Source organism: Sminthopsis crassicaudata, chromosome 4, assembly GCF_048593235.1.
Source record: "Sminthopsis crassicaudata isolate SCR6 chromosome 4, ASM4859323v1, whole genome shotgun sequence".
Classification (NCBI taxonomy): domain Eukaryota; kingdom Metazoa; phylum Chordata; class Mammalia; order Dasyuromorphia; family Dasyuridae; genus Sminthopsis; species Sminthopsis crassicaudata.
This window is the reverse complement of record NC_133620.1, coordinates 302,851,563-302,876,288: the sequence shown is the minus strand read 5'-3', so window position 1 is coordinate 302,876,288 and position 24,726 is coordinate 302,851,563. Positions and strand designations below refer to the sequence as shown.

Here is a 24,726-nt window from a genome sequence, read left to right as displayed (position 1 = left end):
AACTACAATTTCACAACAAATTAGAAACCTTTTGCAAAATTATAAGTCCTCTCCTTTAGCTAAAGAAATTTTTCAATGACTAATAAATTAACTTATATACAATTAGAGCAAATAGCCTTTCAGACAATACAAAAAGAAGCTGGGTTTTTTTTCTTCCAACACGGTTTTAAAGGAAATATCAGTAAATAAATCACACACCTAAGTAACTTCTCTTTATAAAGGTAAAACAAAGTACTTTTCCAATGCAGACATTTCAAATTTATTATTCTTTCTTAATGAGAAGAATCTAAATAGAACTTAGATGATCTTTTTCATGATCAGAGATCATGGTCAGAGACCAGCTGACTTCCCAATGTCTTCCCAAGCATTAGAGCCTAGTTTTCATTTCCATTTCCATGGAAAAAAAAAAAAAAAAAAAAAAAACCTCTTAGGAGAGTAGTTTTTCCTCTATGATGATTTAGGTTGCATTCTTGGAGACAGATCATATACAAAAGGATTCCTGGGGGAAAAGAAACTAATTCCTCCTTTCTATTACTGCAGTTAAAGTTAAAGGAGCTGAGTCACAAATGAAGAAATAGGGCCGGATGATTCCCGATAATACTTGAGTGAATGTATAGATGTGACTTTCTTCTGTGATGTTGTAAAAAGACACTTCCCCAGCTTCACAGTCTAAGAAAACCCCAATTCCTTCTGGCCGTTTTTCTTGGAGGATTGGAACTGATGGGGATGTAAGAACCATGTAATCCTTCCCTTCCAGCATCCATAGTGCCCAGATTCCATTTTCAGGGGCTGGTGTGGCTTCCCCCTTTCGTGGGGCTGACTCCAGGCAAACTCCTAACCCCCACTCTGTCCTGTCTTCCATAGTCACTACCCAATAATGTTTTCCCGAAGTGAAACTCTCCACACCCAGGACACAAGGCCATGTGTCAAATCGTTCCGAGTTGTTGGGAACGTCTTGCCACACATTTCCATCCCAAATGCTTTGTTGATCCTCAGTCAGGTGAAGGCTGGGGTGAGCTGTGGCAGGATCCAACCGCACATTAACTGTGAGGAAAAATATAGAAGTGATAGAATGGGATACCTTCTCTTAGAGCACAGAGGCAAGGAGGCTCCATCTTTTTCTCCTTTTCTCATCATAAAGAAAAAAATACAAAAGGGGAGATTTATTCCAAAGGTCATTTGGCACATTCTAGATCCATTAGAATCTTAATTTGCAATCCTTTCCTCCTCCCCAAAACTACTGATGTTATCATAGGCATCTTTAAGTTCCTCTATCCTTTCACTCCCCCTACATTCCTTTAATGATGCTTTTGATCAATAATTATATTGTGCAAATATTCTAATTCCTTTATAAGTTGATGTTTTTAATAAAACTGTACAGTAAAACTTCATTCATTTAGGTCCAGCTAATTTAGAATTCATCATTTAACAATCTCTCTTAACTTTATTTTCCTAAGATGGATTAAGTTAGATGACTTCAAAGGTCCCTTCTGGGAAGAAATCTGATACTATTATGACTTGACAAGTGAGAAACTGAAATTTACCTGTTAACGATAAAATATATATATATATATATACATATATATATAGTTTTATATATATATATATATACATATATATAATATAGTTAAAATATATATATATATATATATATATATATATATATATATATATATAGTCTGCTGTCCTGTCTAATGTAAATATAATCATAGTGAGATGTTTAGCTTTTTTTCAATTCTTAAACATTTGAAAAATAAATGAATATATTATATATGTATACATGTGTTATCATATGTACAGACACCACTCTTATTCTTCAGTAAATCCTTTGCCTAACATGTAACTAGATATCTGAAACCATGGTTGTCCATTGTTCTGATCAGAGTTCCTAAGTGTTTCATATTTGTTTGTTTTTACAATATTATTGTTATTGTGCAAATTGTTCTCCTGGTTCCTTTTTAGTTCACTCTACATCAGTTCATTAGTTTTCTTAGGTTTCTCTGAAAATATCCCCTTCACCATTTTTTATAGATTCATAATATTCTATCACATTTCTTCTATCCCATAACTTGTTCACTCACTCTCTAGTTCAAATGCACCCTTAGATTCCTATTCCTTGAAACTCTCTAAAGAGTTATATTTTTTGTATATCGTGAGTTTATTTGAGGGTCATTCCTCCTATAATTTATGATCCCTCATATTTTCCTTTCTTCTTTCTTTTTATTTTTCTCTTGAATGAAATGTATTTCTGAATCCAATTGTGTATGTTTCTCTCTGTGTGTATATTCTTCTCTCTTTTGCCCAATTCATAAGAGAATGAAGTTCATGTGTAGGCTCCCCTTTCTCCTTCCTCTCTCTTTCTTCCTGAATATGTAAGATAAATTTTTAAACCTTCTTTTCTTTTCCTATCCCCTCTTCCCCTTCCTTTCCATTCTTCTTTTAAGATCTTTAAGACATAAGAACCATTTCTACGCCTTCTAGTTGTTTTTTTTTCTATAATCCCTAATGATATGAGGTTCATAGTGCACACATCTACTGATTTTTAGAGCATTAGCAGTTTATTCTTGTTTAGTCCCTTAAAATTATTTGTTCCCCTTTACATTTTTATGTTTTTTTTCTTTTAAACTCATGTGTTTGAACTCTTTTCTTGTCTTTTTTTTTTTTTTTTTTTTTTTTTAACAAGAATGCTTGGAAGTGTTCTATTTCATTAAAATTCCACCCCTTTTCTGTGTCTTTCTAAATTATATTTAGTTTTGCTTGGCAAACTATTCTTATCTATAAGCATAATATCTTTTGCCTTCTGCAATATCCAAACTCTCTGATTCCACCTAGTGATGACTGCCAAGTTTTGTGTCATTCTGATTGTGGCTTTTTGGTGCTTGAACTCTTTCAGACTATTTGTTATGTTTTTTCTTTGAAATAGAAATGCAGGATTTGGGGTATAATGCTCTTGAACATTTTAATCTTGAGATTTCTTAGGTGACTAGTAGGTTCTAGTTCCACTTCACCTTTTGGCTCTAAGAAATTTTGACAGTCTTTCTTGAAATATTAAGTTTAAGCTTTTTTCCCCCTTGGTCATAGCTTGTTTTCAGGTAGTCCAATGACTTAACATTTTTCTCATCAATCATTTTTCAAGGCCATGTGTATTTGCTACGACACATCTTATTTTTTCTTCTTACATAGACTTTTCACCATGTAAAATATTTAACAACATAAAATATTTTTTGTTATCTCGTGCAGTCATTGGTTTGGTCCATTTTAAGTTTCAAGGAGTTTGTAGCATAGGTAAAGTTTGACCTCTTGTGCCAAAGCATTTATTCCTTTTCTAATTCTTTCTTCTATAGCTCTTTTTTCAGCCAGGATAATTAGGTATCACAGTACATTGGACTGGGATTGGAATCAGGATAATCTAAATTCAAATCCAGTAGTTCTTGGCTGGTTCTTTTCTGTTTTCTCATGCTATTGAGTATTTCATTGTTTTAGGATATCAAAGACACTTCAGGCTAGGTACCTGTACAAACTTTCAATGCTTCCAAATTGATCACTTGAAAGGAAAAGTATGATTGATGTCTCACTAGTCTGAATTTTGTGAGTCCCTTACTTGGGTTTGGGTCTTATCAACAATAGACTTCTGGTAGACTCAGCCACTCTCTTTCTGCCCTAGTTTCCTTATCTATCAAATGAGTTAGAGAAGACAATGACAATGACAAACTATTTCAATATCTTTGCTAAGACACTTCCAAATGAGGATTCAAAGAGTCAGACATGATTAAACAACAACAAGGGGAACTTTAAGTAGTGTGTTTTAGTTGGAAGGAAAGACAAGTTTAATTTCCCAGGTATTCCTGGGATTTGGTAGAATGAAATCCATTATTGGAATATAACTCTAAATAGGTATACTTTATTAAAATTTTAAAAAATAATCTAAAAGGGATTAAGAATATAGCATTTTATATTAATAAAATATATAAGTATAATCATGTAAGAAAATCCATGAATGAATGGAAAACATGAAAAATAATATTTGTATGAATGTTAAAAAAGAGAAGTGGTTTATTCATTGTGCTAGAGAGCACCTGGAGAGAAAAAAGGAAATAGATGAGAAAGTTGGGAAATAGATCACAAGTCTGGAAGAGAGACATGATATAGTAGTGGTCCCCACCAATGGAAAGTGACTATTCCAATGAAAATAATAAAACAAAAAATGATGAACATGGAGTTAATATCTAACAAAAGTAAGCAGATAGAGAGAATCTAAGTGCCATTTATAAATTTAAGTCACCTGGCCTCGATGAATTACAACTACAAATGGCTAAAAGAATGGGAGATGTTTTTACTCAACTATTGTCACATAGTTGAAAGCTGGAAGAGGTGCCACAAGCTTTGAAAAAGGTAAATATTCTTTCAAGTTTCAAAAGAAGAAAGAGAATAAAGTCTGTAAATTATGAGCTAGTGAGCTTAGCTTCAATTCCTGGAAAAAATCTAGAATACCTCTATTAAAGAGCTGTTTAGCAAACCTCTGGAAATGATGCTCTCAAAGAGACAGGATGATTATTTAAAACAAGTAATTCCCAATTAACCTAATATTTGTTTTTGAGAGGATTGCTAAGAGGTAATAAGTGAATTGAAGGTAGAGTTTTCTTCTATTTTAACAAAGCTTTGAAAAGCTATCTCATAATATTGTTGAGAAGATGTAAAAATATGAATTAGACAATAATACCATCAGAAGGATCTAGAACTGGTTTAATGGTAGGGCTCAAAGTCTAGATATTAATATTATAATGTCAATGGTGTTAAGGTATAAATGGTAAGCTTGTTAAACTTTCAGATAATACAAATATTGAAGGAACACACATACACATAGACACACACGTATATATATATAAGCTGCAAGTTAGAACAATTGTCATACTCTAAGTTTGGTTTGGTATCATAAACTATCTCATGAATTGAATCCAAGAAGATGAAATTCTAATGAGTATAAATGAGTCTTGCCTAGGAATCTAGAAAACAATTTTACAGATATTATAAGGATAGCCAATTGTTATTCTATAAAAGATTCGGGGGTTTTATGGACTAAAAGCTCAGTGTGAATAATCAATATGATATTGACAACCAAAAAAAAAAAAGCCAATGAAAGCTTTGGACTACAAGAATGGAAAAATTTCCAGGAAATAATAGGAAGATAATTGTTCTATTGTACTGTGTACTGATCAGACCTGGAGTGCTGTATTCAGTTCTGACTGCCATGATTTAAAGAACTCTCATAAGTTTGAACATATCCATAAGAAAATAAAGAAAATGGTACAGTAGTTTTGTTAGGATTCATACAAGGTATTAAGACAGTGGAATTGATAGAGACAATAGTTATTTAATTTAGCATGGTTCAGTATGATTGATCTGATGCTACAAGGAGATGTTAGGGGCCAGAACTTGAAACAAAGTACTAAGTGGAATTGAGGAGACAATGGTTAAATCTAGTTTAGCATTGATTAAATCCTACAACAAATAATGGTTTCCTAGTGATATAATGATTGGTATATACTCAGTGTGGAACATATGAGGAGGAGCTGTCAAGGCCAGAAAGGAGAAATCCACTAGAAGCTCTCAGAGCCTCAACCAGGATTCAGTTGAGCAGATTCAGAAGCCAGAGAAGGCAGTTGGGCAGAACAAGGCAGGCTGTCCTGTGGAGAACACTGAAACCAAGATCTGGAATGTCTCCAGAAAACTAGCAAAGCCTCAAGTGAAAGAGACAAGACTTTGAAGGAGACAATAAGGGATTTGAACTTTAACTTCTGGCTACATTTGGGGTGATTACACTGAACTGAAATGAAAGCTGCTCCCAGAAGCCTCTCAAGAAACCTGCTCCCAGAGAATATTACATCTTAGAGAAGAATATTATATTTTGGTGCCCAACATGGGGCAGACACGATCCTGATTTCAGTGGAAAAGTCTCCTCAACCCAGAAATTAGGAGAAGAATATTACATTTTGGTGCCAGAACATGGAGCATTTTGGTGCCAGAACATGGAACATCTTTAACCCAGAAAGTAGGATGAGTCCAACAAAAAAAAAACTTTGTTAAGGGCTAAAGTAATATTTCAGCTGAAACATGACAGATGTTTAGAAAACAGCCTTCTTTTCCAATTCAAGGAAAATGGGTAGAAGAGCATTGTCAGATTTATGAAAAGCTAAGGTTTGATTATAATTTGGGATCAGATCACTGAACTTTTAGAAACTGTACCAGTACACATCTCTTTGGTTTTCTATGGAAAAAGAATTGGATTGAGAGGAGTGGAAATTAGTAGGAGAGCAACTACATCAATTCTACAATGAAAATGGACCTGACTCAATTTCCAAAAACAGACTTAATACATATAATTGAACTTTATTTTTTTTTATTTTATTTTAGGAAATTATATAAGTTATGGAATAAAGAAAAATAAGAAAGAGCAAGAGTGGGATGCAAATAAACTAGGTGAAAAGGATAAATAAGTGTGTTGCTTCTCAGCAGGAGAAATTAGGTCATTCCCCATCCCCTGACCTACTTCCCTCAATTAACCCTTCATGGGTGGAGGGAGAAGGAAAAGGGGGAGAAGCAGTAACACATTCAGTACCTCCTATGAAGCAGCCTATGACAAGATTGCAAAAAGCACTGGTTAAAGCAAAAAATGAAGGACAGGATGTATCTGATATAATAAATGCATACCCTGTGATTGAAGAGCTTGACTCTTCAGGTCAAAAAAGAAGATATATTCCTTTTGATTTGGAAAAAAATAAGGATTTGAATAAAGGTTGCACTCTTTATGGGACTACATCATCTTATGTTAAGATGTTACTAGATTATTTGGCTATGAAATCCTAACCCCCAGTGATTGGAAATCCATAGCAAGGACATGTTTAGAACCTGGACAAAACTTGTTGTGGCTTTTGGAGTATCATGAATTATGTAGGATTTAAGCCCAATGCAATAAGCAAACTGGAGTTAATGTACAAATCATCTTTAACCAACTAGAAGGTGAAGGTCAGTATGCAGAGAATTCAGCACAGATTAATTACCCCATAGGAATGAATGAACAGATTGCTACTGCTGCAACAAAAGCTTGAGGTGGGGGTGGGGGGGGAGGGGAGGGAAGCCTTCACAAAAAAAAAAATAAATAAAATAAAATAAAACCCTTTACGAACCATTGGAGAAAATGCAGAAGAATTATATGGGGACTACACAAGGATGTTCCTTTAGAGGAGATCATAAGGTGCTGTGGCACAGTGGGGACAAGTGCTTATTATACCCAGACTATGATGAACAGGGGAAGACAGGGTCCCTCTTGATAAGGGACTTCTAGAGAAAATCATTGATGTTTTCAGTGTGGAAAAATAGGACATCTGAGAGCTCAGTGTAGATATAGAGATAGACTGAGAAGACAGGGTGAGAGAATCTAAAACCCTATGTCCAAAATGCCACAAGGGCTCCACTGGGCCTCAGAATGTAGATTGACCCAGGGAAATGAGAGGTGGGGCCCAGCTCCAAGACCTCAATCAAAAGACAGGTGGGGCATGATAGCAGCCGAGGTTACACCTTTAGAAGCTCAATACTCTGATGTGATCAATCAGCCGGAAAGCAATCACATGGCAGAAAGGGATTACATGATCAACCAACAGAAAAGCAATCAGATAACAGAAAGGAATTATAATCGGGGAGAATGCAGGCTTTTTTAATCCAACATAAGATCAGAGTCCAGTGCAAGTAACTTCAATATAATTGCCAAGTGATGAGGAGAAATCTCAAAAGTGGTAAATAGAAGGGACCAGATAGGTTAACTGCTTAGGAGAAAGGGTTTGCTTGTATTTCTACAGATGGAGAAGGAATCAAATGGGTGCCATCGAGCCATAAACACCTTGTTCATCAGAGAGAGACAGAAAAAGAGAAAATCTGGAAACAAAGGAAAAGACCTGAGAACAAAATCTGCAGGCATCATTGGATTCCCTAACACAAGATGAGACTGTTGCAGGACTTGAAAACCAGCAGGAATCAATGGACTTCTTGAGATGAAAAATTGTTGATGAGACTATTGCAGGACTTCAAAACTTGCAGGAATTATTGTATTCCTAGTACATGAACATGACAATAGATTCCTTTTGGACTATTTCTAGGACTTATGGACATGTATAATTCCTCATGTTGATTCACGTTATTTGTTATATCACTATTATCCTGTGTTACTAAGTGCTTATGTAATTTGTATAATTATGTGTAATACCTCCCATATTGATGAATTTATGTATACCTGTTTCAAGTGAGCCCCTTTAGAAACCTGCTAATCTGATTTGATTTACCATTTCCTTTGGTGTTTTCATCTCCTTCCTGAAACATCAGGGAGGGCATGATCACCTCTTTTTATGGTGTTTTCACCCCTTTTTTGAGCAGTCAGGGAAGGTGTGATCACCTACTTTTTTGTGGTTCTCACCTGCTTGAGAAGTCAGGGAGGTCAGTACCACCTATGTTATAAAACAAAAGAAAGAGGGAGATGTTAAGATTCTTACAAAGTACTAAGAGAGTGGAATTGATAGCATGATTCAGTATGATTGATCTGATCCTACAAGGAGATGTTAGGGGCCAGAACTTGAAACAAGGTACTAAGTGGAATTGAGGAGACAATGGTTAAATCTAGTTTAGCATTGATTTAATCCTACAACAAATAATGGTTTTCTAGTGATATAATGATTGGTGTATACTCAGTGTGGAACATATAAGGAGGAGCTGTCAAGGCCAGAAAGGAGAAGCCCACTAGAAGCCTCAACCAGGATTCAGTTGAGCAGATTCAGAAGCCAGAGAAGGCAGTTGGGCAGAACAAGGCAGGCTGTCCTGTGGAGAACACTGAAACCAAGATCTGGAATGTCTCCAGAAAACTAGCAAAGCCCCAAGTGAAAGAGACAAGACTTTGAAGGAGACAATAAGGGATTTGAACTTTAACTTCTGGCTGCATTTGGGGTGATTACACTGAACTGAAATGAAGGCTGCTTCCAGAAGCCCCCCCCAAGAAATCTGCTCCCAGAGAATATTACATCTTAGAGAAGAATATTACATTTTGGATTTTGAGTTCATACTATATGAGGATCAGTTGGAGTAATTAGATATGTTTAGCTGTGATGATTCAGGGCAACAGAGAGCTGTCTTCAGGTAGATGAAGGAGTCTTATGAAGAAAAGAGACTAGATTTGTTTTGTCTGCTCCCAGAAGACAGAACCAAGAACAATTAGTGAAGTTACAGAGAGATAAAAATTAGTCTAGATATGAAAAACTTATTGATAATTAGAGCTATCCCAAAGTATAATGGGCTGCTTAGAGAGGTGGTAAGTTGCTCTTCACTGATGATCTTAAAGTAGAAGATAGATGATTATTGAGTATATCATAGTTTAGATTCTTTTCATGTAAACGTTGCTTGAGATGATTGCTGAGGTCCCTACCAAAATTTTCATTTGTGTGGGAAAATCCTAACCAGTGAGAAAAATGAAATTCTGCCTCTAACTAAATAAGTGATGTTGGTCAAGACATATTTTCCATGAGAGTTAGGTTTTTTATAGAATTAAAAAGTGATAGAATTAAATGATTTCTAAAGCTTCTGTAATCGCTAAATTAATAAACTTCCATTATTATATGTTTGTAAATTAATTGGCTGGCTAGTTCAAACAATTAGTCAATGATTTATAGAATATTAAAATGATTATCTATCTGGCCTATGTATTTTCCAAAATAGAAAAGATAGGTCTAGAAAGGTAAAATGAATTACCCACAGTTATATAGTTATTTATCAGAAGAACAGGAGTCCACAGAACCAGAGTTTCCTGACTCAAGTGCAATATCCTTTCCACTACAACATACTGATTAGGGTGACTTTTTTTTTCCCTTTTCTTTTACCTAGTGTTGTGTGGTACATATATTATGTTTTACAGTTCAAACACATCTCTTATTCTAAATAATCTGATTCAATTTGGCTATGTGAGATTTGACTGTTCAAAATTCCAAGCAGATAATGGCAATCTTGCATGACCTCAAAATCCAGGACCCTCCACCCTCACAAAGCACAAGCTACAATATACCTTGGAACCTCTTGAGCATCGTCATCATTCCAGGGACAGAACATATCATCTTCAGGTCTATGGAAATGAATTCTGGCTCCTGGAATTTTATATTCTCACTCCTAAAAAGAAACAGTTTCTCATGACTCTTCTCAGCACAATCTCCTCACCCACCTTCTTGTTATCTCTTTCCAGATTCATCCATATATTATCTAACCCTCACATACTTTGAATAAAAATAGAATGAGGACTTACCTTCTCAAGACGTCTTTAACATGCTGGAGGGGAAAGGAAGACAAAGTATGGTCAGAGGAAAATCTACCAGTTATGTTGCAGCAAGAGAGATAGGGTTAAGTTTAACTGAAAAGCTTTCAAATTTTCCTGAAAGGTGAGCTCCTGATATATAGAAACAAGAGAGGCTATAAAAGTTACTTCTATGAATATTTATATACAAGAGGTATTCCAATTTCATATTTTTCCTTGTCTTTCCATGATAGGTAAACCAGCTCTATTACATTAGAATATCTATCATCATTCAGATGGAAAAATGTCCATTGGCATTTCATCACTCCTAAGAGGCAGAGCTGAAGAAACAATTTGACTACACTCATATGACTTAATTTGACTGTAGTAGGCAGAGATTCTTGGCTTTTGTCCACTGGATCTCAATTTTAGTCTTCTTGATAAGAATGATTTTGTGCCACATACATTAATATTATTGCTAAGAACTGCATTTTCATTTTACAGAAATAATTTATATTATAGAGCTGTATGTTCATCAATTCAGCATTTTACATATATAAGGATATATATTTTATATAATCATGAGTTTCATTAAGTGAATCTTTCTACAGCAAAAAAAAAGTATAATTGCTTTGTGGAATAAGCTTTATATCCCAGGCATTCTGAATGCCTGTATCCTGATTTTGGATATAAAAGACTTTACAGGGGGTGGAAGTAAGGCAAATTCCTTCTTTTAGGAATTACATTACACTTTCCAACTGCTGAAAGTAATTTCTCACTTACTGAATTTTCTTCAAGATGAATTTCTCTTTTATTCCTTTCATATTCCTCACTGAATTATGCTTATCTATCTATATTCAATTCAAGAAAGCTTTTACTGAACCTGTATTATGATAAGACTCCTGGAATATGACAAAAATGAAATATTTCCTGCCCTCAAAGGGTTTATATTCTTCTACAGGGACACAATACATAAAGATATAAGTAAGTACAAAATAGAAACAAAGAAGATTCAAGGCAGTCTTGTTGGAAAGTGAGAATCATATCTAAGGCATCTTGATGGAAGGAGCATTTTAGATAATCCTTGAATGGAGCTAGAAGTCACAAGAAAAGGCTATAAAGAGAAAAACATTTCCATATTTGGAAGAATCTCTAAAGGCACAGAGATAAAAGATAAAATGGCACAAATGGAGAACACAAAGTAGACCTGTTTGATGGGATTGAAGACTGCAAAAGAGATAGTTATTATATATGATAAATCTGGGGAAAGACCCTTAAGTGAAATTGTGAAAGGTATTGAATATCTAACACAAGTTATTGTATTTTATTCTAGAGACAATAGAAAACCACTTCTTGAACAAAAAGAGTGATATAGTTGGGTTTACACTTTAGAAATAACAATTCTGAAACTATAGATAATGGATTAAATAAAGGAGAGATGGTACAGAGGGATCAATTAGGAAACTACTGAAATAGCCTAAGAAAAAGGTGACCAGGATTTGAATTAGTATGATAACTATTAATGAAAAGTAGAAAGAAAAGAGTTGTTATCAAAATTGAATATATAAAATATGGCAACAGATTGAATATGGGAGATGAGAAAAATTGAGAAGCTGAGGGTAACTTTGTGATCACCTTTCATGACAGAGCTGAATTATATTGATTTGGAAGTCCTCTGCACAGGGATTAATTGTTGTACTTCTATTAATTCACCTAGTAAGAGAATCTGAAGAGAGAAGAGAACCCAGGACAAAATCTCTGGGGATACTAATGTATAGGCTTGGCATGCAGATGATGATCAAGATAAAGAGATTGAAAAGATTTCAGTGCTCAGACATCTAGTAGTAAGGTAGAGAAAGTGTTTATGCTGTATGGACATATCTATTGTATTTAACTTATGTTTTAACATAAGTTGGTCAACCTGCCATCTGAGGGAGGGGGTAGGAAGAAGGAGGGGAAAAATTGGAACAAAAGGTTTTGCAATTATCAATGCTGAAAAATTACTCATGCATATATCTTGTAAATAAAAAGCTTTAATTAAAAAAAAGAGAAAAAGAAAAAAAGTGTTTATGAAGAGGGGGGTGATTAATACTATCATAGACTACAAAAAGATTAAGAAAATTAATAATTGAAACAAGATCACTAGATTTAGTAATTAAAATGATTTCCACAAAACAATAAAGAATTAAAAATTACAGAGAAAATATGTATACACAATGGAGAGATAGGAAAAAAAACCTACTTTTACTTCTTTTCAGAGATTAGGGGTTCACAGTTGTAGTATGTTGCATATATTTTCTGAGTTATTTTGGTTTTACAGATTCTTCCTTTTTTAACTTTAAAAATATTCTTAAAATTTTTAAGGATGTGTGAGAAAAGACTAGGGACTAGTAAATCAGACAGAGACGATGACAGGTGAGGTAGGAAAAAACTAAAATTAATGTAATATTTTTAAAGACTAGAAGAGAAGAGGAAAATGGCTAACAGGGTCAAAAGGTAGTTCAAGGAAAACAAGGACTGAAAAGCCTCCTCACATATGACAATGAGGGCTAAAGTATCCTACAAGGCCACTCTTTGCAGACATAAGAGTGGTAAAATTCAGCGAGAATGTCATAGTGGAATATTTACTGGGCTAGCTAAAACCATGTCATTGATTTAATTGTTGTCATGGTAACATGCCCATCACCACTTAATTATGGGTCAAGTACTAAGATTTGGAAATATTTATAGTGTGATGGAAAATACCTCTGACCCATGTTCCTTTCCTCTTTGTTCTCCTCTCTTAGGTCTGAGCCCACATTTCTACTTCTTTGCTCCATATCTTACTTGCCCATCCAGATTACAAGTCTCTCAAACTGGGGATTATGACCCTCCGTTTGTATATTCTCACCACACAGCACCTCCTATATATGTTATAATCTTATGTCAGGGAGAGAGGGGAAAAGGAAGTTTAAATTGTTATATGAGAAAATCAGATTGTCATGAAAAAGAACTTCCTCAGATCAAGCACTGCTGAAAATAAAATGGATGATGAGGCCCAGTGACAAAATACTTTTATCTGATATGCAATGAGGATTATTGATATCTGATGTGATGTTTTACTAGATAATGTATAGTAGAAATGTCACCGAATAAATAGTCAGTACACCTGATTTCTAGTCTTGGCTCTGCCTTTAGTTGGCTGAGTGACCATAGACAAATTACTTTTCTTTCTGAACCTCAATTTCTTCAGCTAGAAAAGAAGAGGACTTTTGAAGAAAATCACTTTCTCAAGAAAATCAAGTTTCTGATGTATTTATTGACTGGGTATCAGTCACTGAAATATGCATTTTAAGAGCTATAACTTTTTCGTGGGTTTGGCAGAGTAAAATAGGGCTCCAGCACATTATGAAAGATAGGTATCTTTGCTCCCTTTAGCCCTAGGATTCCATATTCATGTTTCTCCCGCTTATTCCTCCCTCTAACTCTCTCTAGAATTCACCTCTTGCAGGTCCTGAGCTGTACACTGACTACATTCCTCCAATTCCACAGTTAAGTTCCTCAGAGTTCGGATCTGCTGAGCCAATTTGGCCTTGCTATCCTTCAGTTTTTGTATGGTTGCTCTCTCCTCCTCTTCTAGTCTCCGCAGTTGCTGCTGCTCCTCCTGAATCAAAAATCCATGTTGTTTCTGAAACTCCAACATGAATCTCTGTCTCCATAGCTCCACCTTTTCCTGTAGGAATAAAAATGACAGAGGCTAAGCAATTACCATGTGTTAAAGGATATGGAGAAAAATGAATACACTCAGAGAAGAGCCGCAGATAAAAAGATGAGTCCAACTGAACTGAGAGGAAAGATTAAAGGAGTTAATCTATATCAACTTGAATAAGAAAAATTTATGTTATGGTATCATACAAGAGTTTTCAACTTTTAAAATACCATAAAGGATATCATATGTTCTCCTCTAATGAGGAGAGAACAAGAAAGAAAGAATATAAACTATAGCATGAAGGCAAGAAGGATTTTCTGAATTAGTCATTGATTTTGACTAATTCAGGTCACAAGAGGAGATTGAGAATGGATATCTTTGAAGAGTAAAGAAATCTGAATATTACTCTTATGTGACAAGTATTTTAAAGATGTTAACTTGAAGCAAAATAATGATAAATGACTTTTCATTATCCCATGTACTCATGTTTTCATATTTAATATTAAAATTTTTTCACAATGATGAAAGAGGCATTTAACAGTCTGCTTTGCACTCAATGCTTTCCTTTTGAAGAGGATATGGGGTTGGGTATTTAGTGCTTCTCTGGCCTTGGACAAGCCATTTAAACTCTCTGGGTCTCATATTCAAAGATTTAGAACTGGAAGGAATTTTAGAGGTCATCTAGAACAGATTCCTTATATTTTATGTATAAACAAACAGGTCCAAAAAAGTTGCTCAGTGTCATACAGAAAATGGCAGAGACAGTATTAAAACCAGTTACTGGGATTGTAAAATTCTTTCTCTTTCTGCAAGACTACTATGAATTTCATTAAAATTCAACAGTTCAGTTTAATTAAGCACCCATTATGTGCTAAATATTATTCTAGCCAATGGTAAACAAAGGCAAAAGTGAATTCCTCTCTGTGTTCTAAAATACCACTCCTAAAGGCATCAGTAAGGACCATACCACTATAATAGAATATTAAAATTCACTCTCTCAGGAAGACGAATGTAAAATTCTTCTTACCTTCCAAATCACTATTTTCTTTCCCACATTGGTTTCCTGGTTCAGCACTTCTTCCATCTCCTTCTTCACATGTTCCAAATCCAACTGAACCTTTACCTGAAGTAGAAAATCAGCTGATAACTCCTTTGGCAAAACCCAGAAGCCAGGTTGGAATTCTAAATCAGGAAGTGATTCCCAAGGACAGCCCACAGTCCCTTGGGGAGTCAGAAAGGGTTTGAAAAAGATCTATTAATTGACATGAAAAATATAAATAAGCAAACACATTTTCTTTATAGAATCAATCCATCAAAAAACATTCATTACATTTCTGTGGGTCAGAATCTGTGCTTATTATTGGGGTTATAAGGAAAGCTAAAAGATGGTCTCTGCCCTTGAGCTCATAATGTGAATAAGGCAGACAATTTGGAAATAGCTATGTGCAAATAAGTTCTATTGAGAATAAATAGGAAATAATTATCAGAAGAAAAGGCCCTAGAATTAGAATTAAGAGATATTGGAAAAAAAACTTCCTATAGAAATGGGAGTTTTTCTGGAACTTGATGGAAACCAGAGAATCTAGAAGTTGGAGATGAGGAGGAACATTCCATTCATGGGAGACAGAAGGAGAATTACTCAGAATTGAAAGATGGGGTACTTAGAAAGGAAGCCACTGTTAATGGATCAAATAGCATATATGAGTGTGTAAGGTATAAGAAGAGTAGAAAGTTAGGAAAAACAGATTACAAATAATTTTGAATACCACACAAAAGATTTTATATTAGAACATAGAAGTGACAGTGATGCGATCAGTGGCAGAGAGTTATTAAAATTGCCTTATGGTCGGTGCAAAGGTTCTTCATGAAAGAATTCGTGAAAACCCAAATTATTAATTGGCAAAAATGAAAGTTTTGCTAAGAGACTGACTTCTATAGTGGCAAAGTCCTATTAGGTACATGGAGTCTGACACTGAGAAGAGAATGCCTTCTCAGTGAGCAGAGTCCTAGTAGCTGAGCAAGCTTCTTTGGGCCTTCTGCAAAGAGTGAGTTTAAGGAAACCTGTTATATGGGTAGTTCTTAGTGGGGGGCTGGGACAGCCTCAGCTGATCACAGAACAGGATTTCTCAATTGAATGAAAATTTAGAATTTCAAAAAGATTAATGGGAGTTGATTTGCCCTTGAATAGTGTTGCTTCTCTCTTTCTGGGAGGATGGACCCTCTCTCTAGACTCCTTGGAGCCTGGGAGATCCTGATCTCTCAGATCAATTTAATTTTAAAGGGAACTGTTTCCCTCCCCCTTCATCAGGGAGTCATTACAGTTTATTGAGTAGAAGAATGACATGGGCAGACCTGCATTTTAGGAAAATCACTTTGACAAGTGAATCTGGACTGGAATGGGGTGAGACCTGTGACAGATAGACCAACCAACAGCTTACTGAACTAGTGGCATGATGTGAGGAAAGCCAGTTCTTACATTAGCTATCATTCTTACTCTGCCTGAGGTTTGCATTTTCTAACAACCTCAGTTTCATTATCTGTAAACTAAGATTGATAATTTGTTCAGAAGGTTGTGAGAAAATGCTTTGTTAAACTACAAACTATGTAAATTTGATTTATTATTATTACTATTTGCTATCTTAGACTTTTTGATTAAGCAAAAAACAAAAAACAAAAAAACAAAACTGCAACACTTATGGACAGATAATGTAAATATAGAGAACAATCCCTATGAAAATATAAATATTTCTACAAGGAATTTATAATCAATTTGGGGAAACAAAGGAAACACAAGAAACAACTAGAAAATAAGACAATATACAATTAAATGCTAAACATATGTTAGGAAATATAAAAATTAGAGAAGAGAATTATTTCCTTCTGATACTTTCTCCATGCCAAAAATTAAACAAAACTAACTGATAAAGAAATCATGTTAGAAAGCAGATACAGTATTTACATTTATAGTGTGTGGGGGAACTTTTTTTTTTAAAAAAGAGGAGTGAGGGATATTTTTGGTTTTTACCTATCATTTTTTTTCATCTAATTTTTAGATGAAATTAAATTTAAATTTTCCCTTTAATTCCACTTGCAACATTTCTCATATTTAACCCATACCATTTCTTTTTGCTGATGCCTCATATTCAATCCATATCAACTAGGACAATATTTTTCCTTCTCTAAACTTTCTCTTTTTCAGTCTATACTTAAAAATATTTGCAGAATATTTTTTCCTATATACATGTTTGATCAAAGGTGACTCAAATAAGTTGCTATTGCCTCCAAAATAAAGTTCAAACTTTTAGTAAAATGGCATTGTTTGTTATTCTTTACTACTTCAATATGTGAACATATCTAAGATGGAATATTCTTCTTAAGGAGACCTTTAAGCAGAAATTTCAGGAACTTTCACCACTATAGTTCCTTTCCCTTCTTCTTCTCAACTATTCCACAATACATTTGGTCAAAGTAATTTCATTCAAGTGAGTAATTCAAGATACAAGATACAAGAAATAAATGGTAATTCCAATTCATGCTCATAGAAAATAGGGAACTTATTTGTTACTCCATAGATGGGATTATAGAACTAGCTTGAGGGATCTGATGTACAAAAAGTGAGATAAGCCAGGCAGCAATAATGCTGACAAAGTTATAAGTAAGAATTAGAAGAGGAAAATGATATCAACTTTACAATTAACCTGACAGAGAGGAATTACAAAATCATAGAACTTTAGGAATGAAATAGCAAACATTTTTAGACTGCTTTGAAATTTTCAAGGCATTTTCTTCACAAAAAAGTCCTCAAATATAATTTAGGATAAATATCATCTTCACTTTGTGGATAAGAAAATCGGGAATGAAAAAGATTAAAATGATTCAGGTCTTCTTGTTTCCAGGCTTGAGACTTTATTTTTCTTCCCTATTATGACAAATTGTCTGTTAGGAACAGATCTAACATTTCCCTTTTTATAAGAGAAATTTGGAATAGGTTTTTATCAATGTCAGTAATATTCTGCTTATCTGGAGGCCAGAATTAGGGTGGCCTCAACTATTTGGAATACATCCAAAAATCAAGATATAAATGACAAAGTTCTCTTTTTAAACCAAAATAGCTTCAGGGAAGCCAATAATATTTTTTGAATTATATTTAAAGTGAAACCCTTGAGTCTTCACTGAAAAAAGAATTGGTTACTTATTTTATATACAATTCCAATCTTTGAGGCCAAAGAATCACAAATTATAGAGCCAAGAAGATGGAGGACACTGAAATCAGAAAGAAGCAAAAATTAAACATAAGGAAAGTAAAAGAAGAAAAATTACTAAAAGCAGATAAAAGTCAGAGATAATTTATGGTAGATAAAAAAAAATCTGTACACTCCATAGATACTGAAAGTATAATTATAAAATATCAAATTTTAAAAATTGTACACATTGATGGCAATAGTCACTAAGAAAAGGTTGATATTCAAAACCTATATAAGAATGGAGGGGAGAAAATAGAACAAATTTTAGAAAGATATTTTTCCAAATGGTTATAATAAAATCAATCCATTAATAAGTATTAAATGGTTACTATATACCAATTACTAGGTTGGTGCTAAAGATTTGACACAAAAGTGAGGAACAACTGGATGTAAATAGAGAAAATATTTTAGAAAGAGGGATGACTACACAAAGGCAAACTAGAAAGTCAGGAATAGAAGTAGATCAGTCTGTCTAGAGTGTAGAGTACCTGATGCATAGAATGTAGAGAATGATGTATAATCAGCCTAAAACAAATAGTCTGAAGCCAGATAGAGAAAGTCTTTAAATATCAAACAACCAAGATCTGTTTTTTCCCTTAAGGGAAAAGGGGAGACACTGAAGTTTGGTTTTGTTTGTTTGTTTGTTTGTTTGTTTGTTTTGTTTTTTTAAAGAGAGAAATTATATATAGACATGTGTCTTAGAAATATCAACTTTGTTTTGATATATACTTTGCAGTCAAAGAAGAAGAAACTCTAATACAATTAGTTGAAACAAGATCTGGATCTTACTGGTACTCAGACCATGAGCTTCTTATTGCAAAATTCAGAATTAAATTGAAGAAAATGAGGAAAAGCATCAGACTGTATAGTTATAACCCATTTAACATCCTTTACTTATGAAAAGTGAAGGTGATGAATAGATTTAAGAAATTAGAACTGGTAGATAAAGTGCCAAAAGAATTATGGACAGAGGTTCACAATATTGTACAAGAAACAGCAACAAAAAACATTCCAAAGAGAAAAAAATATATAACAAAAAACAAAAAACAAAAAAACAAGAAAGCAAAATGGTTATGAGGCTTTACAAATAGTTGAGGAAAGAAGGAAAATTTAAAAGAAAAAAGAAAGGGGAAAATAGAAGCAAAGAGAGATAATTTTTTATCTTTATCATTTTTTATCACTTTATCCAAAGGGAATTTTAAATGACCAATGTAAAGAAATAGGGGGAAAATAGGATAGGAATGATAAGAGATCTCTTCAAGAAAATTAGAGATAGCAAAGAAATGTTTCATGAAAAATTGAGCTTGATAAAAGACAAAAACAGTAGGTATTGAACAGAACTAAAAGAGAGTAAGAAGAGGTGGCAGGATTATACAGATTAACTATACAAGAAAGATTTCAATATCACCAAAAACCATGATGGCATGGTTACTGATGTAAACTCAGACATCCTGAGAATAAATTTAAGTGGAACATAGGAAGCATAGCCAATGGTTATGGAATAGTTAATGGAAGTAATGAAATTCCAGTTGAGCTATGTAAAGCTCTGAAAGATGATGCTGTTAAAGTGCTGCTCTCAATATCCAGCAAATTTGAAAAACTCAGCAGTGGTCAGTAGATTGGGAAAAAATGAGTTTATATTCCAATCCTAAAGAAGGACAATGTTCAATTTACCAAAAAACTGTATTCTTTCATACACCAGCAGAGTTATACTTAAGATTCTGCAAGGCAGGTTTCAGCAATGTGTAAATCAAGAATTAGCAAAAGAATAGTCTAGGTTTTTTTCCCCCTGAGGCAATTGAGGTTAAGTGACTTGCCCAGGGCCACACAGCTAGGACTTGTTAAGTGTTTGAGGTCAAATTTGAACTCAGGTCCTTTTGACTTCAGGGCTGGTGCTATATCCACTGCACCAACTAGCTGCCCCAAGAGTAGTCTCGTTTTTTTTCAAAGAGGCAGAAGAACCAGAGACCAAATTGCCAACATTTGCTGAATGATGGAGAAAGCAAGGGAATTACAGAAAACATCTAATTCTGCTTCACTGACTACTCTAAAGCCTTTAATTATGTGAATCACAACAAAATGTGACAAATCCTCAAAGAAATGGGAGTACCAGATCATCTTACTTGGTTTCTGAGCAAGCTGTATGCCACTCAAGAAGCAACAGTTAGAGCAGAGCATGGAACAATTCCTTGGTATAAGATTGGAAAAGAAGTATGACGACGCTGTATGCTGTTATTTATTTAATTCATATGCAAAGTATATAATGCAAAATGTTAGGATGTATGAATTAAAAATCAGAATTAAAGTTGTCAGGAGAAATATCAACAATCTCAGATATGCAGATGATGCCTCTCTTACAGCAGAAAATGAAGAAGAATTAAGACTACTATTGATGAAGGTGAAAGACAAGAGTATAAAAACAAGCTTATAGTTCCACATAAAAAAGAAAATAAGCTCATGACCACTGGTTCTATAAATTTCTGGCAAATAGAGAGAGAAAAAATATAAAATGTATAAGGTTTTATTTATATTCTTGGTCTTAAAGATGACTGCAGATGGGGACTGCAGTCATGAAACTAAAAGATATTGCTCCTTGTAAGGAAACTATGACAAACTAGATAGTATCCTGAAAAGCAGAGCCATCACCATGTCAACAAAGTTCTATGTAATCAAGGCTACAATTTTTTCCAGTAGCAACATATGGCTGTGAGAGCTGGACTATATGGAAAGCTAAGTACCACTGAACTGACACTTTCAACTTATGGTGCTGGAGAAAACTTTTAAGAATCTTTTGCACATCAAGATCAAATCAATCAATATTTAAAGATATATATATATATATGTATATATGTATATATATATATATGTATATATGTATATATATGTATATATGTGCATATATACATATATATATGTATAAATTAATTAAGGCTATTAAGACTACTAAGGTGAACCTTATATATTTAAGTCACATAATAAGACAAGATTCATTTGAAAAGACCCTGATGTTTGAAAAGCATGAAGGCAAAGGGGGAAGGAAGGCAACAGCAGGGGATGAGATGAATAGATAGTATCAGAGAAGCAATGAACATGAGCTTAGGCAGTCTTTGGGAAATGGTAGAAAATACAAGACTCTTGCAAAGAATTAGAATAATAATGAATTATAATATTTTCAATAATAATGAATAACTAAACAGCAATAAAGGCAAGAGGTGCTATAAGCTGAACTAGAGTGATTGTGGTTTGAATAGAGAGAAGAAAGTTGTGAGAGACATTGAAAAAATAGAATTGTCAACAATTGGCAATGGACCGAATGTATAGTTGGGGGAAGTCATGAGAGAATGAAGCACTAAGGAGATAACTTCTAGATTGCAAATATGTGAAAAATGGTGGTGATTTCAATGAAAACAAAGTTATAAGGAGAGATGGATTGAAGGGGGAAGATATTTTAGACATGTTGAGTTTTAGATACTTGTGGAAGATCTAGAAATAAATTTTCAGAAGTTCAGAGATAATTGAGACTAGAAAATATAGTTATATGCATATATACCCATATAGAGTGATAGAGAGTGAAACATGGATAATATGTGTATTGAGACAGAATGCTCTGACAGATAAGAAGAGAATCAAAGCAAAATAATATCACAAAAAAAACAAGCAGGTAAGAATGTTTGAAAGCAGGAATTGATCAAAAGTGTAAAATGTAGCACAGAGATCAAGAAGGATAAATTCTTTGAAAAATGTCATTGTATTTCGCAAAGAGGAAATCATCGCTTATCTTGCAGAAAGCAGTTCCAGTGAAATAGGAGGTTGGGTCAGAATGAAGGTCTTGAAAGATTAGTGAAAGTGAAAAAGTAAAAGAGATGATTGTAGACAGCATTGTTATCCCCTAAAAGTTTGTAAATAAAAGGGAGAAGTGATGTGAGATGATAGTTTAAGGAGTTGGTAACGTCAAGTGAAGGATATTTCTTTCTTTCTTATAAGTATGGGAGAATTCTGAGCATGTGTGAAGGCATCAGGAAACAAGCCAGTGAATAAGAAAAAGTTGAAAATTAGAGCAATTCAGATGAATGAAGGGGTAAGTTCCTGAATATAGGAGGAAATGGGATCAAAAGCAAAAGGAAAACTATAGAGGGCCAGGAGGTAGAATCCACTTTTGAATCTTACAGTAATTTGGCTCACCAAAACTCCCTATTGAAATAGCAGAACCTGCTTGTCAATATAATAAATTAATAATCTAGCGACTAAAGCAAACTGCAAACACTACTCTTTGGATTAAAGGCAAGTCTTTGAAGTTAGGACGGAAAATAGCCCACAATAGAGACTAAAGGCATTTGGGAGAAAGATACTTGAGACAATGTTATGATAAACTTTACCCTGTTGTGTATTTCAACTATTTGCATCTCTGTCTAATTAACCAAGATCCCCGCGTTAATCAGTTACATTTCAGTAGATCTTGTTTGTTAGAGAAAACTATAGGAACTTCAAAGAGTGTATTTTGTATCAACCCTACGAGCACTTGAGGTATATATGTATTAGTCTCTCTGATCAATAAACTTTGAAGAGCTTATAATCCAGACTTCTCTGCCTGTCCCAGGTATGTTTAGACACCATTCATCTCATTACAGGAGTTGGACTCCAACAGAAAAGAAGAAGAAAAAATAAAGAATGAGTGCAAATAAGAGAAGTGGATTCCAGGTGGAGTCCAATATATAAATACAATTATGTATTGAAGAAACGTCTTGATGAACAAAATTGGAAATTAAATCATGGACTATTCTCTGGAGAGATAGCATGGTGGCATACTCATTCAGATACCTAGGAGTCATTAAACATCTTCAAATCTGTTTAATCATCCATAAATTATTAATAATTGTAATCTATTTATTAGCCTAGTATTGAGAAAAATAGTTTATAATCTTGATTTTCAGATGTGATTATGAAAAAAAATTAATCACTCCCACCAAAAGTAATGCTGAAGTTACATTGAAACCTATATCTATAAGAAATCTATTCTTGTGAATTATAAACCACTTCAAAATACTAATTTTATTCCTATAAAATAATAATAATATAGTACATACCTTTCATCCTCCAGTAAGCCTTTCGTTATTTTCCCTTAAGAGTAGCAAACTTCACCTTTGTATCTTACATAGCACTTGTATTGTATATAAGTGTCTATATCTTATGTTACTAACATAACTGCAAGCTCCATGAAGACAAGTGATACCATATCTACAAATTTTTCATTAGCATATAAAACTATGCTTTGCACTCAAAAAAGGAGGGGATTGTTATATTAAACTGAACTATTCTTTCCAAACTCTGATTATATCTGAAGGAGAAAGATTTCTTACCTTATAACTTCTGATAGCTTCCTCCAAAGGAATGGTTTTGTGAGTTCTGTGTTCTGGGGAGGTGTCACAGATCCAACACAATGGGATTTGGTCTTCTTCACAAAAGTGGTTCAGCTCCTCTTTATGAATCTCACATAACCAGGTTTTCTTTGTACTGGAGTTTAAGGCTAATTGCTTGATGCTTTCCACCATGCTGGCCAGCTGTCTATTTGGACGGAAGCTGTTCTGATGAAATTGACACCGGCATTGGGGGCAGGAGTAGACACTCCCTTGAGAACTGTCTGATTTCTCACAAAATTCAGTGATACACTGGAGGCAGAAACTGTGGCCACAATCCACACTGACTGGATCCTGTAAAAAATCCAGGCAGATTGGACATTTTGCTTCTTCCTTCAGCCTCTCTACAGAAAAACCTGTAGCCATGGCTGTTGCTTTCTTCAGCATCAACACACCCACTGCCTGGCTTTTCTGATAGCAGCTGCTATTTCTTACCAATATGACTTCCCTCCCTTATTTTGAATAAAAGAAGGGTGTGACCTCAATAAGCAAGGGTAGGGACATCTGGAAATTTGGTCTCAGACACTCACTGGTTATGTGACCCTATTATTTGCCTCAATTTCCTCAACAGTAAAATGAGCTAGAGAAAAAAATGTCAAATTCTCCAGTATGTGTGCCAAGAAAACCTCAAATAGGGTCATATAGACAGATATGACTGAAATGACTGAAGAACAACAACAAATTTGCTTCTGGAATTGACAGAAATGTGCTGGAGTATATTGAATGAGATTGAAAGATTTAGATCTACAATTTTAAAAAATCAATTTGTTGGCTACACTCTGAAATAGATTGAAGTGAGGAGATTCTTATAGTAAGGAAACCATTTAATTGTTAATCATATTATGGTAGTCCACGTGAGAAGTGATGAGCCTCTGAATTAGGCTGAAAACTGAAGATATGGAGAAGGGAATAAGGTAAAAATGACAAGACCATGCAAATGGCTATGTCTATATGGGGTGAGTGAGAGTAAGGAGTAAATCTAGGTGACTGGAAGGATGGTACATTTTTCAGTAATAAGAAAGTTCAGGAAAAGATTAAATTATGGAAGAGGGAAAAGAAAAT

General features: G+C 34.2%; 1 protein-coding gene across 1 annotated transcript; it reads right to left on the bottom strand.

Moving 5' to 3' along the window:
* Positions 1-235: 235 nt before the first annotated feature.
* On the bottom strand, positions 236-24,070 carry LOC141566875 (E3 ubiquitin-protein ligase TRIM58-like). Its single transcript, XM_074311999.1, has 6 exons — positions 23,608-24,070; positions 15,034-15,129; positions 13,800-14,030; positions 10,331-10,353; positions 10,097-10,197; positions 236-1,044 (listed from the first exon to the last, which is right to left on the bottom strand). The coding sequence occupies exons 1-6, from the start codon at positions 24,049-24,051 to the stop codon at positions 515-517; spliced, it is 1,425 nt and encodes a 474-aa protein (XP_074168100.1). The 5' UTR covers positions 24,052-24,070; the 3' UTR covers positions 236-514.
* Positions 24,071-24,726: the final 656 nt, after the last annotated feature.

Coding starts and splice junctions, on each gene's coding strand:
- LOC141566875 (XM_074311999.1), bottom strand. CDS start 24,051: ATGCTGAAGAAAGCAACAGCCATGGCTACAGGTTTTTCTGTAGAGAGG. Junction 15,130..23,607: donor AAGCTATCAGAAGTTATAAG/GTAAGAAATCTT, acceptor TTTCTACTTCAG/GTAAAGGTTCAGTTGGATTT. Junction 14,031..15,033: donor AGAAAATAGTGATTTGGAAG/GTAAGAAGAATT, acceptor TTATTCCTACAG/GAAAAGGTGGAGCTATGGAG.